The 17,112-nt window shown below is 42.0% G+C and overlaps 1 protein-coding gene across 1 annotated transcript in view; it reads left to right on the forward strand.

Annotated features, from left to right (window-relative positions):
- Positions 1 to 17,112, forward strand: part of DNAI1 (dynein axonemal intermediate chain 1) — a 152,231-nt gene that overhangs the window by 32,907 nt on the left and 102,212 nt on the right. Inside the window, exons 11-12 of the mRNA XM_059833404.1 lie at positions 425 to 542; positions 2,623 to 2,666. Of these exons, the coding sequence (XP_059689387.1) occupies positions 425 to 542; positions 2,623 to 2,666 (162 nt within the window). The remainder of the gene's footprint in view (positions 1 to 424; positions 543 to 2,622; positions 2,667 to 17,112) is intronic.

A 17,112-nucleotide genomic window follows, 5' to 3' on the forward strand; every position in this document is an offset into this window, starting at 1 on the left:
CCAGTGCTGAGCATCTCTCTGCTGGCATACACGTCCCAACCAGGGTGACACGCTCAGTCTCAATGTTATTTTGCACGGGTTTTGCTATCTCTGCTCAGCTCCCTCCTGAAAGGCCTCATCTAGCTCCGGGAGTGGCCTGAGGTCACTGCTCACTCCAGGCTTCTGCTTTCTTGTTCATCCTTTGTCTGCTTTTAGATCATCGGGGTTTTTTGTGTGAGGACTTGGTGCTTGGTAAAATGCATTTACAGGACTTAGGTGATGGTTTGGAGTTAAGACTTAAGGACTTAGGACAGTTTTTATACTAACAATTGCGTTGTGCAGAGGCTGTGAGGAAAACAGAGTGGTTTTTAAAGTTTCCCTGGCACTGCACCATGCTGATTTATTTCCTATTTATTCACCGGACCCTTTTCCTTGATTTTTTCAGATTTTAAATATTTTGAGGATGCCTCCGATGAATACAGAGACCAGCAAGGAACCCTGCTCCCACTCTGGAAGTTCCAGTATGACAAAACCAAGAGACTTGCAGTTACTGCCATCTCCTGGTAAATCCCTTTATTTCAAACTTACTCTCGGCTGTTCGCACAGGAGTGGAATGTCATGGCACCTTACAAGGCAGGACTGGTTTCTCTGGGAATACTGTTTTGAATTATTACAGTCAGCTGCTTTGGCAGCGCATAGACATGCCTGGTGCTTCTGGATGCAAAGCACCTTGTGTAAGGGTGAATGTGCCAGGCTTGTGCCACTCAGCAAAAGGCAAAGGCACAGCAGGCTGCGTGCAGCACTAGGGCAAAGTGAGTCCAGTTAGCAGAGCAAAGAAGAGTCCCTTCTTGGGAAAGCTGGTATAGGCATGCCATATCTTTGGGCAATATGCTGTAGGAATCAATCCTGAAAAGCCCAGGGGAACAGAAGGAATAGTGACTATATTTTTGACAAGTGTCAACATAAAAGAATTAAAACAGCAGAAAGGGAAATGCAAACATTGCATGTGCCAGACAGGTATCACCATAGACTATAAGATGCTGAGGCACTGATGACAGACAAGACCTTTATGCATGGTACATATTCAATTGCTGCCCAGACAACAGTGGTATTGTGTGCTGGGATTTTACACAGTTCAGTTTAGTAGGCATTTACCCTGCATCAACTTTTGCATATTTATTCCTGGTCAGTCCAAAAGCAGTCACTGATACTTTCAAATCAACTCTCTTTTTCTCAGATGTTTTTGCCATGGTTATTACTATGAAGAAAACACTCGTCACCAGCCTGAATGAGTCCTTTTACTTTTTAACATGCTTGATCGTCCCCAAAACTAGCTTTGTTAATGCACTGAGCATGACACATACATAGTCAGCTCCTGCCTTGTGCTCCCCTGCAGCTAGGCCTCCTCTCACTTGTTTGTGGGGCAGTGTCAACGCATCTGTGTCTTGCCAAAGAGGATCTATGGAGAGACAGAGCAGGTTTGTTCTGTCTCTTCAAGCCACTGCAGTAATTATACTCTAATTGAATATCAAGGATGCAATTGTGTGAGAATTACAAAATAATTGTAAAATGAGATGTAAAATTGGGAGAAAAGGCATCTTTATAGGTAGTTTGTGCTGCTGTTATTCTTGTCTCCAGGAAATTATAACAGAAAGATGGCCCTGAAATTGGAAGAAAGACCCCACATTGCCTTATGTAATAAGCTTTTCTAATTTAATTTTTATTCTGACATTGTTAGCAGTGACAGTGTGTTTAGTGGATAGAGCAAGAGCATTAGGATGCCTAGGTATTAGCCTCAGTGAAAAAGGGGAGAAATGAAGAGAGAAGTGGTTTTATTTTATAATTTCAGAATAGTAAGTCAGAGAAAACACTTGTTAGGTAATTTTCACATACATTCATTTCACAGAATTGTTATCCCCTGGTTGTGCTATGTGAGGTCAGGGACAGCAACAGTACTGACCTTTATCCCAAGTAAACCCTACAGTAACTGTCCACACACAGCAGAAGTTGTAAAGAAGGTAGATGTTTTTCAAATAAAGGGACTTCAGAAAACATAGTAGCTGGCTAATTGCTCACAGTTAGTATGCCTCAGCAGCATACAGTTCACCAAGTGGATCAGAAGGGAATTTCCCTTCCTGGTCTGTGGGAATGATCACGAATTCATGAACTGATAGCTGTCTCTTGAAGCATCCCTCATTATTTAATAAGGTAGGGGAAGTAAGTTTATTGGGTATTATTTTGTTGTGGTTTAGAAACTCCTTTATTCTTGCCCCTGAAATATGGAAACTGACACATTCCTGCCTTTTTCCTTTCCTCAAAGATCTCATTTTTAAAAGTAAACTTTCCATGATTATGAAATGGTTAAGCAGTGCTGGAGATCGACATCATGTCTATCTGTGCCCTTTTTATCCTTTTCATCTACTGCTGCGGTCTTCTGATGTTCTAGTTTTTTATGCATCCTGAATCTGGAAGAATTATGCGTATACAAACTTTACTAGTCCATATGTTCAAAGGGTCAAGCTCTCATACTGTATGCAGTCCTGTGAGAATGGACTCTGATATTAATGTGTGAAACACTGTGCATTTCTGTGGAACTATATGGATAATAATAAACGCAATCTTATACATATTTTCTCATTACAGGAATCCAAAGTACAAGGACCTATTTGCAGTGGGGTATGGCTCTTGTAAGTAACAAATGCAAAAGAATCATTGAGAGATTTAAAATGTTAAACAGATGCACTGAGATCAAATCATATAATATCTGGGGCATGGATTACATCTCATAGCAAGGACTCACCTAATTTCAAAGCAGTAAATTGAGATTTAATTGAAAATAGTGATTAGGCCTTTACATTCCACGATATAAACATTCAGAAATGCATAGGCATAGGCAGTGTTAGCCAGGGCTTTTGGCTTATGACAGTGCTGACTCTCACTTAGGTCAAGGACTTGCCTCTAGAAACACCACTTAGTCATTTTTATCTTACCTGATGGGCTCTGATTTCTCTGTTCCTGCCCTTCTATTGCTGAAAAACTATATATGTTATGTTTTGCCAGAAGCTAATCATGAGAGACTTCTGTAAGTGTAATCTCATTGCTTTCTTGTTAGGAGACACCTTCCAGGGGTGTCTCAAAGGATAAGTTCTCCATTAGGGCACATCAGGCCTGGATATTGTGAAAAGGCACTTTCCCTGCTGTAGTGTCTGGGGTTCGGCATGGGATAATTTTGTGTAGCGATGAAGATAAGGTTCAGGGGTTGCTGTGTTACTCCATATTAATCTCTATCCAGTATTACTGCTCTCATGTTCAGGAAATGGAAAAGAATTCTGACAAGCTGATATTTTCTCCCCTTTTTTTGTTGTTGTTTTGCTGTGTACATTACATCTACCTGCTCAGTTTTTTGTTTGTTTTTTTTTTTTTTTACAACATGGGAATCCATATCAACAACCTTGTATTTCCTCCTATTCAGTATGTCTTGTTGCTTACAGACACACTGACTGCTGTATTCTGAATTCTTGTCTTCACTTCTCCCCCTATACTCCTGTGTGGATGGGGTAGTAACATCACTGTGAATAAACATTCTCTCTTCTGTTCTCTCACTCTCTTCTTCTTTCTAGCTCTACCTGAAGTGCTGACTATCACAAATAGTGTCTTAGGCCAGGGACAGCATTCTGGTAGTTCCCCCCGAGGATCACTGCTTCCCAGGGAAATTCCCAAACAGAGGAGACCAGTTGTGAGACAAGTTTTCCTGGGGTCTTTCTTGCCCAGGTAGTGTTGGATCCTCAACGTTATCTTCTCAGCAGACTACTCAATAATTTTTTCAGGTCCCCTGAAAGTGCTCCTGGGACTCACCAGGACTCTACTCTTCTCTACCGTTAGTAGCTGCTGTAGAGTCACATTGCTGACATTCTTAGATAGTGAACAGTGACCTTAAAGCCTCAGCTGTACATCACATGTGTGTTGTTAATTAACGAGGGAATACAGACGAATGACCAAAATCCCAAACTATTTTAACTCTCCACTCGTTTTTACTCAGTGCTTGCGAAGATCACAGCAGTACCCCACCTGCACATTTCCAGGGCATCTGCTCCTTGCAAAGATGTCCCCCCAGGTCTTACCATTAACTCTGATACAAAGCAGAGAGTGGCTGAGAAAAGAACAGTATCGCAAAGGCAGCAGAGCCTTCTCCTTGCTGCAAGAGGACAGACTGCAGAACAGTCAGACTACAATCATAAGATTTGTGAGAAGGACTAGGTGTTTCGACCCAGTCAGTCTCCCCACTGTCTCTATCAGGGCAGTTGTCCTTCTTCTCTGAGTATTAGTATTTTATTTATTTAAATAAAAGCTAACTCTTCTGTAGGGCAGTAACAATTCTCTGTCTGGCTTGAAATAAAGTTCAGTCATGGTGCTACAGGTAACCAGTGGTTGAGGATTGCAGATAGCGTGATTAGGTACTAAAAATTTTACTCTAAATACCCCAACCGTAGGAATTCTTTGTGGAGGCCAGAGAGTGGGGGAGCCAAAGAGAGGACCTTACCAGTAGCTACATCTTTGCCCACCAGCCATTTCAGTTAATCTATATGTACTTGCAAATTACAGGTGTATGTTTTTGCTAGTGTTGTTTGGGCTGAAAAAGTTAGAATCTGTTGTGAATATTTTGAACTACCAAGGCAAGTAATTTGGTGTTTATTTTAAGGGAACACCTTTTTCTGAATGAACGCTGAAGGCTCTCAGCCATGATAAAATGACTAATGAAATTCATTGTTGAAAAATATAGTGCATGTGGGATAAAAAGTTCAGCACTGCACTCTAAGGAGATTGCTGTTACTCAGGAAAGTGATCTTGAAGTCATTCAAGTATGTGATTCTTTTCAGACACTTGGTAGTGCTCAGCAACAGTGAAAAAGGCAAAAATTGATCGGAATTACTATGAAAGAAAAAGAAAACAAAACTTCTGGATACAGTGGAAACAAAATAGAAAACTACATGTAAAGTAGCAGTAGAAACAACAACAGAAAACTAAAAAGAGAACAAAACAAGATTTGTGATAAACTGATGATTACTGTGTGCAGTTCTGGATGTGAACTCCAAAGAAGAATGTGTTAGGCTGTGGAAGGATTGGAGAAGGTCCAAAAAAGGGCAGGAAGGATGAACAGAAATGTGTATAATGACTTTTGTATCAGAGAGCATAAACAGACTAGGACTCTTAGACAATGGAGAAGGACTTGGTATGGGTCTGTAGAATCCTGAGTAGCATGGAGAAAGGGGGTCAAATGTTCATTATTGCCCATAACACAAGAATAAGGAAAATCTTATGACGTTGTTGAGTAGCAGGACTAAGACAAATTTAAAACAGAATAATATGATACATAATGAAATTATGGAACTTTTCTTCCTTCAATTGTGATCTGGAGGACAGAGATACACATGGATTCAAAAGAGGTTAGATAAATTCATGGAGAGCCAGTTTGCTGTTGGAAGGACAAACCATCTGATTCAGTAAGTTTGTAACTGACTGTTGCTGATAGCTCTGAGCGTGTACAAGGGGATAGACATATTTGCTGACATGCTTACAGTATTTAAGCAGTTGCTACTCAGTACTCTTGGAGGTAAGATGCTTGGCTACAGGGACCTTTGGTGTGGTCCCAAATAATCCTTCTCTATATTACTCTGTGCTCTGACAATAAAACCAGATGGGTTGTCTTCATTTATACTAGTAAGGATTGTGTTCTGCTTGCAATGTTGTAATATTTCATTTTCCTCTCAAAATGACATATTCCTCTTGAAGTTCACTCCATCTGAGCCCTGGAAATGTTCCTGTTAGTTTGCCAAGAAGCCTAAATTGGCCTGACAATCTTTTTAATCCAGCAGGCAGCAGCTATTCTAAAGAGCAGATTAGAATCAGCCTTTGCAAAAGAAAGCATGGTGAGAAGTGCTCAGGATATTCCTCGCCTTGCACAGCAAAATCTTCTTGTGCTCACAGCCCCTGTGCTCAGAGAGTGTAGGAATTGGGCAGTGCCTTCCCACTGCCCTGCCACCCAGGCACAGGAATAGAGATACAAGCTCAAGGTTGGTAACCTCCCTGCCTAGCCTGTTCAGATAATTGTTCTAACTTGTTACACTAAGCAAGACCCTGATACGTACTTTCTGGGTTGTGCAGAAGTAATTGTTGTTGTGTTAGTTCTGCCAGGGTCCATTGTGCCAATGGCAATACATAGATGCAGAGGAAGATGCAGAGGAAGGCAGCTCCTAGGTCAGTGGCTTGCCATCTAAGTGGGCAAGAGATCCAGAAGACTTCTTATCCCATTTTATAGCAGACACAGAGGGCATAATTCATCTCAGGCAGCTGTAGTCAGCTAAGAGCTAGGAGCTGATTCTCTGCCCTAAGCTTTCCCTTTAGTCAGCAGTGAGAGATCAGCATGTCCAGAGGCCATCCATCCTGCCTTAAGCCTGGTGTTCAAGAAAGGAGCTAAGTAGCCCTCTGGACTGTAGAGTGAGCCTAGGCAGAGCACCTAGCCTAGATGCCTGTCTCTTAGATGGCCAAAGTGAGGTGACATGAATCCTGGCCAGAGGAAATAATCCTGGAGGCACACAGGGGCTGGGGTAGAGCCAGGAACAGAACCCAGATCTTTGGGTCTGCAGTGTTCATAATTACATCACCAGTCTTTTGTGCAGCATGCATTCAGTAGCACTGCCTCTTGAGGGCACTGCCTCTAAAAGTAACACATTTGTCCTACTGCCAACAGTATACTTTTTGGAAGAAAAGGTCCCTTGTTTACTGTGGGTCCATTTCACTCCAGCATGGCAAGTTCTTTACAAAGAGGGCCCTAGCCTCTCCCTTGCTTTTGTATCCCATTTCTGTAGTTTCCACCAGTCACTTATTTGGATGGGGTTTCTGATGCTAATGGTGCTTCTTTGGCATGAGAAAGTCTCTTCTGAACAAGGAAATATTGTCATCATAATTTGCAATTCAGGATCTATGCTGCTTGGCTGGAATTAATTTTTATTCCCATCAGGAGGAGCTGTCTTTCTGTTTTTGTTTTTGCATAAATGAGATTGCTGGGTTTCTGGCTAGACTGACAGCCTGCAGTGCAGGGTTCAAAGAGGCTGTGATGGGTGTTGGGCTTGTGTTCTGTCTTGCTGATGGGAGCACCACAAACACAAGCTCAGGTCTTAGCAATCACCTCAGTTCATGTTCCAGAAGCAAGTGTGCTTCTGACAGCCCTCAGAGATGGCTTTTTATGTGCAGCTCCATCTGGTAGCTCATGAGGTGAGTAGGGAAAAACAGTATCTGTATGGCCAATGTATTTTATCCTACTGTTTCTTTGCACACAGTGGATGTAACTTGCCAGTCACAAGGATGGGTGAGGAATATGGACTCACACCCAAAGCACTGGCAATCTGAGGTATCTGGCAAAGCTATCTACTCAGTTCTTCACAGTGCTGGGTCTGAAATGGGGCCTCATGTAGACAGAAGTAGACCACATAAAGATGCCTATACTGCTCTAGCTTTCTTGTGAAAAATCAGCACGAGCGATGCTAGTACAGGGTCCTTGTACTGGTGTGACTGCATCCAAAGTAAGAGTTGTTATGACTCTGTGACTGAGCTAAATTGGTGTAAAACCTGGGCCAGAGCTTTCACAGAGATGAGCTGGTATTTAATAGATGTCCTGAGGTTCCCTGGTGCTGAGGAGTCATGGTTGAACACTGAGACCATGGGCCAGCTCTTGTTGCACTCTCCTACAACGTAGTGTCAAGTAAACACAGGGAGACTGGCTGTACTTACTGGACAGCCCTGTGTTTTCCAATTTCTCAAAGGCACTGCCCAACAAACGTGGACAGTCTTTTATTTACTGCCCTCCACTGATTGAGGCTGATGGATGGTCATTGCCGTAAGGATATTGCCGAATGGGACATGCTCAAGGTGCTTCAGAGGGAATAGGGAGAGGAGAAAATGAGCCAAGTGGCCTTAACAATAAGGTACTGCAGCTTCCTGCTCACCTCTGTGCTTCGTAGTCATTGCTTGCTCTGCTGGAGCTCTCATCACTCAGAAATTGGGCCACTCTTCAAGTCAGTTCAATCTATTCATCCTCAGTGCTCCATGAGCACTTAGCACTGAAGATGAAGTATAGCTCCTTAAGGAGCTAGCTCCTCATTGTTAACACTGAGAAACGTTCTCTCCAGGAAGGGTAGTGGAGACAAGATAGCAAGGTGAATATCAAATAAGATTGGCATGGTCAAGGAACAAGTTTCTCTTACCTTGCAGACAGCTTCTCAGCCAGGATCTGGTCCTGCACAGGCAACTGGGAGGAGGATTCATTGCCACACACCATAAATGGTGATGAGTATTTGCAGCATCAGGCATTTAAATTAGAGATTAGAATAAAGAAAATGACTGGTAACAAAACTAGCTCACTTCTAGAGGGGAAAAGTCATCCTGCAGGGACTGGGGGAATATGTTTGGAGGTATGCCATTTTCCTTTCCCTCTTTTTGTGCAAGAAGCCTGGGCCCCCTCTGTTTAGAAAGCAAACAGTGGAAAAAAGTAATTAGTAGACAATTCCCAATCCACTATTCACTTGAAAGATTTAATGAAAATTAAGATCAGCTCCATATTGCACACCACTGAGGTTCATGCACAGCCTGTTCCAAGACCCAAAGACTTCTGCTAGGCCAAATACTTTTTCTAGCAAAATATTTCTCTGCCAAATATGAATTTGAGAGGCACAAGTAAGGTATCATAGAATCATAGAATGGATTGTGTTGGAAGGAACCTTAAAGATCATCTCATTCCAACCCCCCTGCCATGGACAGGGACACCTTCCACTAGACCAGGTTGCTCAAAGCCCCATCCAACCTGGCCTTGAACACTTCCAGGGAGGGGGAATCTACAGCTTCTCTGGGCAACCTGTTGCAGTGCCTCATCAACCTCACAGTAAAGAATTTCTTCCTAATACCAAATCTAAATCTACCTTCTTTCAGTTTAAAACCATTACCCCTCATCCTATCACTAGACTCACTGATAAAGAGTCCCTCCCTATCTTTCCTGCAGGCCTCCTTTAAGTACTGGAAGGTGCTAGAAGGTATCCCTGGAGCCTTCTCTTCTCTAGGCTAAACAACCCCAACTTTCTCAGCCTGTCCTGATATGGGAGGTGCTCCAGCGCCTTCGTGGCCCTCCTCTGGACCTGCTCGAGCAGGTCCATGTCTTTCTTATGCTGGGGGCCCCAGAGCTGAACGCAATACTCCAAGTGGGGTCTCACGAGAGTGGAGTAGAGGGTGAGAATCATCTCCCTCGACCTGCTAGCCCCTCTTCTTTTGATGCAGCCCAGGACTGCAGGTGCACATTGCTGGCTCATATTCAGTTTTTCATCCACCAATACCCCCAAGTCCTTCTCTGCAGCACTGCTCTCAATCCATTCATTGCCTGGCCTGTATCCATGTTTGGGATTGCCCCAACCCAGGTGCAGGACCTTCACTTGGGCTTGCTGGTCTTTGTGAGGTTCTCATGAGCCCATGTCTCTAGGCTGTCGAGGTCCGTCTGGACGGTACCCCTTCCCTTTAGAGTATCAACCACACCACTCAGGTTTGTGTCATCCACAAACTTGCTGAGGGTGCACTCAATCCCACTGTCCATCTCCCTGACAAAGATGTTAAATAATACTGGTCCCAATACGGACCCCTGAGGGACACCACTCATCACTGGTTTCCACCCAAACATCGAGTAGTTGACCACAACACAGTGTGTGACCATCCAGCCAATTCCTTATCCACCAAGTGGTCTACCCATCAAATCCATGTCTCTCCATTTTAGAAGACAAGGATGTTATGCGGGGCAGTATCAGATACTGTGCACAAGTCCACGTAGTTGATGTCAGTCCCCTTATCCACCAGTGCTGTAACCCTGTTGGCCACCAACCTTATCAGGCATGATTTGCCCTTAGTGAAGCCATGTTGGCTGTTACCAGTCACCTCTCTGTTTTCCATGTGCCTTAGCATAGTTTCCAGGAGTATCTGCTTCATCATTTTGCGAGGCACAGAGGTGACACTGACTGGCCTGTAGTTCCCTGGGTCTTCCTTTTTTCCCTTTTTAAAAATGGGGGTTATGTTTCCCCTTTTCCAGTCAGTGGGAATTTCACCAGTCTGCCACAACTTTTCAAATATGATGGGTAGTGGTTTAGCAACTTCATCTGCCAGTTCCCTCAGCACCCTGCATCTCATCAGGTCCCATGGACTTGTGCACATTCAGGTTCCTTAGACGGTCTTGAACTTGATCTTCTCCTACAGTGGGCAGTACTTCATTCTCCCAGTCCCTGCCTTTGGATTCTGTGAATTGGACAGCATGGCTAGAGCACTTGCCAGGGAAGACAGAGGCAAAAAACTTGTTGAGTACCTTGACCTTCTCCATGTTGATTGTAGCCAGGTCTCCCATTTTGCTCATTGGGGGGTACAGTTTCTTTCATCTTCCTTTGTTGTCTATATACCTGAAGAAACTCTTCTTGTTATTTGTTACATCCTTAGCCAAGTTCAGCTCCAGCTGTGCCTTGGCTTTCCTGATACCCTCCCTGCACTCTCGGGTCATATCCCTATAATGTCCCCAGGATGTATATCCCTGACTCGATTGCCTATGCATTTTGGTTTTGTGTTTTAGTTTGGCTAAAAGGTCTTGACTTAGCCAAGCTGACCTCCTGCCTCCCCTGCCCGACTTCTTGCACACTGGGATTGAGACCTCTTGTGCCCTAAGAAAAATGTTCTTAAATATCTCCCAGCTCTCATTCACTCCTTTATCTCTGAGGGCAGTTTCCGAAGGGATCGCATGCACTAGTGCCCTAAACAGCCGAAAGTTTGTCTTTCTGAGGTTTAGGGTCCTGACTCTACTTTTTACCCATCTTGTACCCCTCAAGATTGAGGTCACCGCAGCCCAGGCTACCTCCAATCTTGACCTCTCCGATAAGTTCTTCCACAGTAGTGAACAACAGGTCCAACAGTGCCTCTCCTCTGGTTGGGCTTTCTATCACCTGTACTAGGAATTTTCCTCAACACACTCCAGTAGTTTCCTGGACTGCTTGCAGTTCGCTGTGCCATTTTTCCAGCAGATTCCTGGGTGGTTGAAGTCCCCTATCAGGATCAGGGCCTGCGAGCCCTCTCCTGATGGGAGAGGCCAAGGTACCCCATATCCAGGTTCTTCCAAGGGAAGGAAATTTATTAGGCATCCTGTACCCTGATGATTTCCAAGAGTGATTCTTCCCTCATGATGCTGTAGAGAGACATTGAAACATTAAAGTCTTGGCAATCTAAAAGTTAAGGCAGATACTTTCTGACATAGAGTGTAGGATCCTAAGCATGTAAGCAAGACGCTTGTGCCAGGCATCAGAAGGGACTTACTGTATCACTGCAGAATTGTGCCCTGCCCTGCAAAGTACCTTCTCTGCAGCTATGGACAGTCTGTTGATTAAGATAAACTTGTAGAAAATGCAAATCTGTGGGCTGGATTAGGCATCAGGAAAACATTCCTTCCTGATCTCGACAGAAGAGCAATAAAAGCATCGAAGCATAAACTGTGATCATAACTCTCCTAAGGCAAACCTGTATGTGTTCTGAGCATGGGGAGGGCGATCTTCTTCTTGGAGTCAAGAAAGAAAGTAATGGACAATAGGGCTGGATCCCATCCTACCTTCATGGGCTGGCTGGAAGATTTTTCTTAAAAGCTGGGTCAAAGCATATCTTTTAGAGGGATGCTCAGTTTTTTTGTCAGAACTCCATCTGATGGTGAGTCCCTCACCTCCTTGTTATACTGTTACAACTTTGAATTGGTCTGACCTCTGGTAAATGGTATCTTATTTCAAGGTTGAATTTGTCTAACTTAGATTTTCAGCCATTGAAACTCATTATTCTCTTGGCAGCAAACTTAAAAAGCCTTTCCAGCAAGTCCCTTCTCCATAAGTGGTGTAAGTGCCCATATGCATTGATGAAGACATCTCTCATTTTTCTCTTCTTTAGGCTAAACTCATTAAGCCATACTCAAGGTTTGTTTTCCATCTGCTATGTTATTTCAGTGAACTTTCTCTAACCTTTCTCCAACGTACCCACATTCTTCTTGAGTGCAAATGCCATAACCAGGCCTACTCACCTAGTTTCTCTCCTATGCATGCCACCCGCTGTTATGCCATCTTCAGGCTCTCTCAGCAAACATTTTATATCGTTATGTAGATCAAAATAAAAATATTAACCAGTGCTGGACTAAGAACTGAGGCCTGGAAATTTGCCCTGGAAACCATCTCTGTTCATTTCTCTTTCTGTTTACAGCTCTACTTTAGGCTCTGGCAGTGAACCAGTTTTTAATCCAGCTAGTCTGTGCCCTGGTAATCCCATGTCATATAACTTTTAAAATCAAATATTATGATGTACTTAACTGAATGCCTAATGAATACACAGATATATTCTTGTTAGCACAGTTATTTCATCAGTCATCCACTTTGACAAGACATTTACCATCTCCATAGGTCTGGGTATCTAAGAAACAGGGGAGATAATTCAGCAGGACTGGGGTCCTCACACTGAAAAAATCTCACTGCATTCAGATAAGGTCTGTGATCATTAATTCATGTTAACTACTTGTTAGAAGCTATAATGCTTTATCTGGTCATGAAATGTAGATAAATCCTTCAGGTTTTCTACAAGATCTCAGTCAAATTATGGAAATAACAACTTATGGAGCCCAACTCTCTGAAACTCACAGATACATTAGAAAGTCATAAAAAATAGAACTGAAAAGAATTTCAAGAAGTTATTAGTTCCTCTCCATGCAAGATAGTACTTTATTTAAAATATGGGTTTGAGGACTACACTTAGCCCACTTAATGGAGATTGCATGCACTGTAATTCCTGGCACCATTGAGAGCAAAGCCTTATACATGATAGACAATCCTTATGAAGGACAGTGTATGTTTGAAAAGGAAAACCCTAAAAGCCTGAAAACTCTGATTTAACAGTATAGGCTGTGGACTTAAGGAAAGTCACTGTTAGAAATTGTACCAGGTGTTTGTTGGTGATTTTCTCCTCTGCAGAGGTAGATTTAGAAGTTGTGATGCAGCATCTGGAAGATAGTCTGGACTGGATTTATGTAACAAGCTGCTATTAAATTCAGTATTTTCTCATGAATGACTGAAAAGCTTTAAGTAAAAGCACTAAGTGGATTGAATACTGCTTAACAAATTCAGGTCTCTGAACCAGCTCACAGAAAGTCTCTTCCAGGTGGTTTTGGAGATGTTTATATATTTAAACTATGTTCCCAGAACAGGCAGAGAAGACTTCTGGGAGCAGAGTTCCCTGCTAATCTTTCTCTAAGCTACATGAGTTTATTTTTAGGTTGAGAATAGAGATTGAAGACTTTGTCAGAGAGAGAAAAAGCATTTTAAGTTGCTTAGATGAAATTCCTTGTCTTGTATAATTCTGTGTGCACACGCGATTCACGTGAGGGGACTGCGCTGGTGAGGGGGGACTGGCAGCTCCCCCGTCACATAATGGCCTGTGTGCTGGACCAGGTCCAGCAGTGAGCTTCAGCTTGTTGGGACCCCACAGTAAGGCTGCTGAAGTTTTATGACTGCAATACCACAAAAGGCTGATAGACATTCATGTGGCCCACACATCTCAAAGGGAAGGTCATATTGCAGTCTGGATTCAATTTGCTATTTATTTGCGCTGTATTTGTATAAAACACTAAAATGCTATAACAGATCCCAGCTTTGGGAGAATGTCTTCATGTCTGTTGAGAGGCATGTGCCCAGCACTGATCTGAAGTTGATAAAATTAAATACGTCTTCAATGATAAAAGACCCAGAAGGTTCACTCTGACTTTTTGGTAACAGGTTTGAGAACTGCGTTGTGCCAACATGGTGGCTGAGAGTTTCCTTTTAACTGTGAATGTATTGTTTATTGACATTTTGGTTATTTGTACTGTAAGTTGAAACACTGTCACCTTTTGTGAATGCTGGTGATGCCAGTTATTAATGGTAGTTGGTATAATAGTTAGTGATATCTAACCATTACTAGTAAATTTACGTTGAGGAAACAAAAAGAGATGATCACAGAATTAAAATATAATGGTTACTTAGTCACCAGTGATTTTAATTGATTATATTTGTTATGTCAGGCAGACTGAAGCCCCACTAAGTAATATGCGAAGTTGCTACTGTAAGGGAATTTTATAATACAGAAAAGCATCAACAAAATAAGTACAGAGAAAAAATTAAACGGGAATATGTAAGTCTTATTTGTGAATTGTTGAAGAACATTTGTATAGACACTGAGTACCCCCACAACACTGGAGGACATGGGCCTGCTCTGTGTTAATTTATGAGTGCTGTTTGTGCTATGTGAATTTTTAATAGCTGTAAGGAGTTTTCCATGACTACATTGTATTAATTAAAAGAGGCTGCTGAGGAAAAAAGAGGCAGGAAATAAAATGTAGTGATCAGATGCCTCTGAGGCAACCATATCAAAAGTCATTAATAACTATGTCTAATGCTAATCTATGTTTTCATCCATGAAGAAGAAGTAAGTAGAAAATCACTGCTGATAAAATGTTTTGATGAGATAAATATCTGGGAGATGGTAAGAAATGGAACAACCAGATCAAAGAGCGATTTAGCTACCTTTGTAGCTGAGTACAAGGCATCACTCTGCGTTACAGTGTCCGAGTACACATTTAAAGAAATTCAAGCTATGCAACCATACAGGGGGGAGCCCTATCTTGAGGAGCAATGATTTTAAAAAAAACTGTCATGAAACCCAAATGCTGTACTGCATCAGAGATCCTTGGCTCTATAGAGAGGTAGGTTTGCAAAGAAACGGAGAGGCTAAAAGAGCCTTTTTTATTTAGTGCTGGAATGACCACCCTGGAAAGGCATGCTCACTGCTGGTGACATGCCAAGGAGAAGGATGATAAACTAGGAAGGGTTCAAAAAAGAATGAAAGAATGATCTAAGAACAGGACGACTGACCTGGGAAACAAATTCAAGGAATTTGGTTTGTTCAGCTTGTCAAAGAAAAGCTTATTAGGTAGTTGGATTGCGGTCTGTTAACTCCCTATATTGGGAAAGCAGATCATGTAACAAAGGGATCTTTAATCTGCCAGATGAATGATGTAACAAGATCAAAGAAATGCTGGAGCTACATGAATTCAGGCCAGACAAAGTGTGGCTTTTTAATAGCAGATGGGTAATTGAGAACAATTAATTTTGGTATGTGGTAAATTCCCAGCCTCTGGAAATTTTAAAATGGGGAAATTTTGAAGAGGTAATATTTGTCTCTAAGCTTTGGTCTGTCGCAGCCATGATTTTTTTCATTTAAAACAAGACTTAATGCAGAAAAATCTTATGTTCTTCATATCTTATAGTCTTCAGGAGTCTGATTTATTCACTCTTCTAACCTTTTTAGAGGCTGCTCTCTGCACTGTCTCGTGTTGGAGGCTTTAAAGTTCATTTGCAAAACATTTCTATCCTCCTCCATGGTCTGACAGTCTTTAAAAAACCTCCCTAGTGGAATCGGTGTTAGAAATTTAAGCTATCATACATGCAGTTTATTGAGGTAACTAATTATGGTCAATTAAATGTAAGTTACAACACTTTAAAATCTGTTTTCCAAATACCAAATATCTCTTACTACACATACAGGCTCTGGTAGTGTAAAATTGACAGTACTTATTATACTGTTAACTCTGTTAGTAAATATAACCTAATAAGTATAATACATTAAGTGAATCATAGGAAAGATTAATTTCAGTTGGTGACTTAATTACTGATTTGTAATTTAAATTCTGTAAGCTGCCTAATTTCTCCTAGACTTATCTGCTAACTCATTTAGTTTTAAATCAACTCATAACGTCATCCTTTGCTGGAGCATTTTGTTAAGCATGAAATAGTAAAAAGCTCTGTTGATGTGTTTTGGGAAAAAGATGTATTAACAGATTTTATAGAGCCTGGGGATCAAAGGAGCTGCTCAGCCATCCTGTTGTGTCTCCGGTGCATTGCAGGCCATTAACTTCCATCCACTTACCTCTCTGTCTAGCCCAGTTAGTTTGATTAGTGCATTTTTATCCACAGGAGACTAAACGTTTGTGTGCCATAGAGTTTACCTGTTTGATAAAGCCAGTCTGATGCCTTTCCTTTCTTAGCTTTGTCCCTGGAAACAGCTACATTTAAGTTACTGTGGGAATTCTTTTTTTAGCATTTGCACAACAGAAACCAAGCAGAGATGGGTTAACTCTCTTTGTTATCCATGTCAAGGCGAGGGTTTCATAATGCAAATCTGCTAAAAGACTTTCCACCTGTCCATACTGAGAGACCCCTTGACTCAGCAGGAGAAGATGATCAACAGATAATGAGGACAGGCAAAACAGCTCTACACACTCTCACTTAAAAGCATCATTTTGTGCTCTATTTTACAGATTCATTTTCTGAAATACAGATGTTCTTATGCCCATGTTCTATAAGCCAAACACTGGTTTTGTATTTCCCATTGCTGCCAAATACTAAGGTTACATTATCATCATAGCTTAACTTTTCCATAGCAAAAGTCCTGGAATCAAGTCTACTTCTCACACTCTGGTATAAGTAGCAAAAATATTGTCAGGGTCCTGAGAGCAGTAAAAGGCTCTAGTGGCCCTGACCACCCCCACCAGCATCACTTCTCCAGAGCAGTGGGACAAGCCCAGCCTGCCAAGGCCCCTGCACCCCTGGCTGTGTTATCGTGCTTGGCTATCAGCTCCCCATCTCTTAGGGAGCAGTCAGCAATTCATGCAACTAACCCCGACACATATTCTGTTCCCCCGATAACCCAATGTTTAGGTAGATAAATAGCCAAGTAAAATCTGGACAAAACACAAGCCAACATGACTTAGCCATAATGTATTTACTTATGCCAGACACTTAATTATTTTTTCATATTAACCTGTACTTCCAAGGTCTTGGTTTTCTTCTGCTTGCTTTATTTTTCATTGCTAAAACCTTGATATGGGCTACAAAGCAGATTTCTTAATCTGAGTGCTTTGAGTTCTATCTGAGAGATAACAGTAGCAAGACTGAAGATGCGGCCTTGATTTAACTCTTTGCAGTAGGACTTCAAGGATGAGGTTCA

This window comes from Gavia stellata, chromosome Z, assembly GCF_030936135.1.
Source record: "Gavia stellata isolate bGavSte3 chromosome Z, bGavSte3.hap2, whole genome shotgun sequence".
Classification (NCBI taxonomy): Eukaryota; Metazoa; Chordata; class Aves; order Gaviiformes; family Gaviidae; genus Gavia; species Gavia stellata.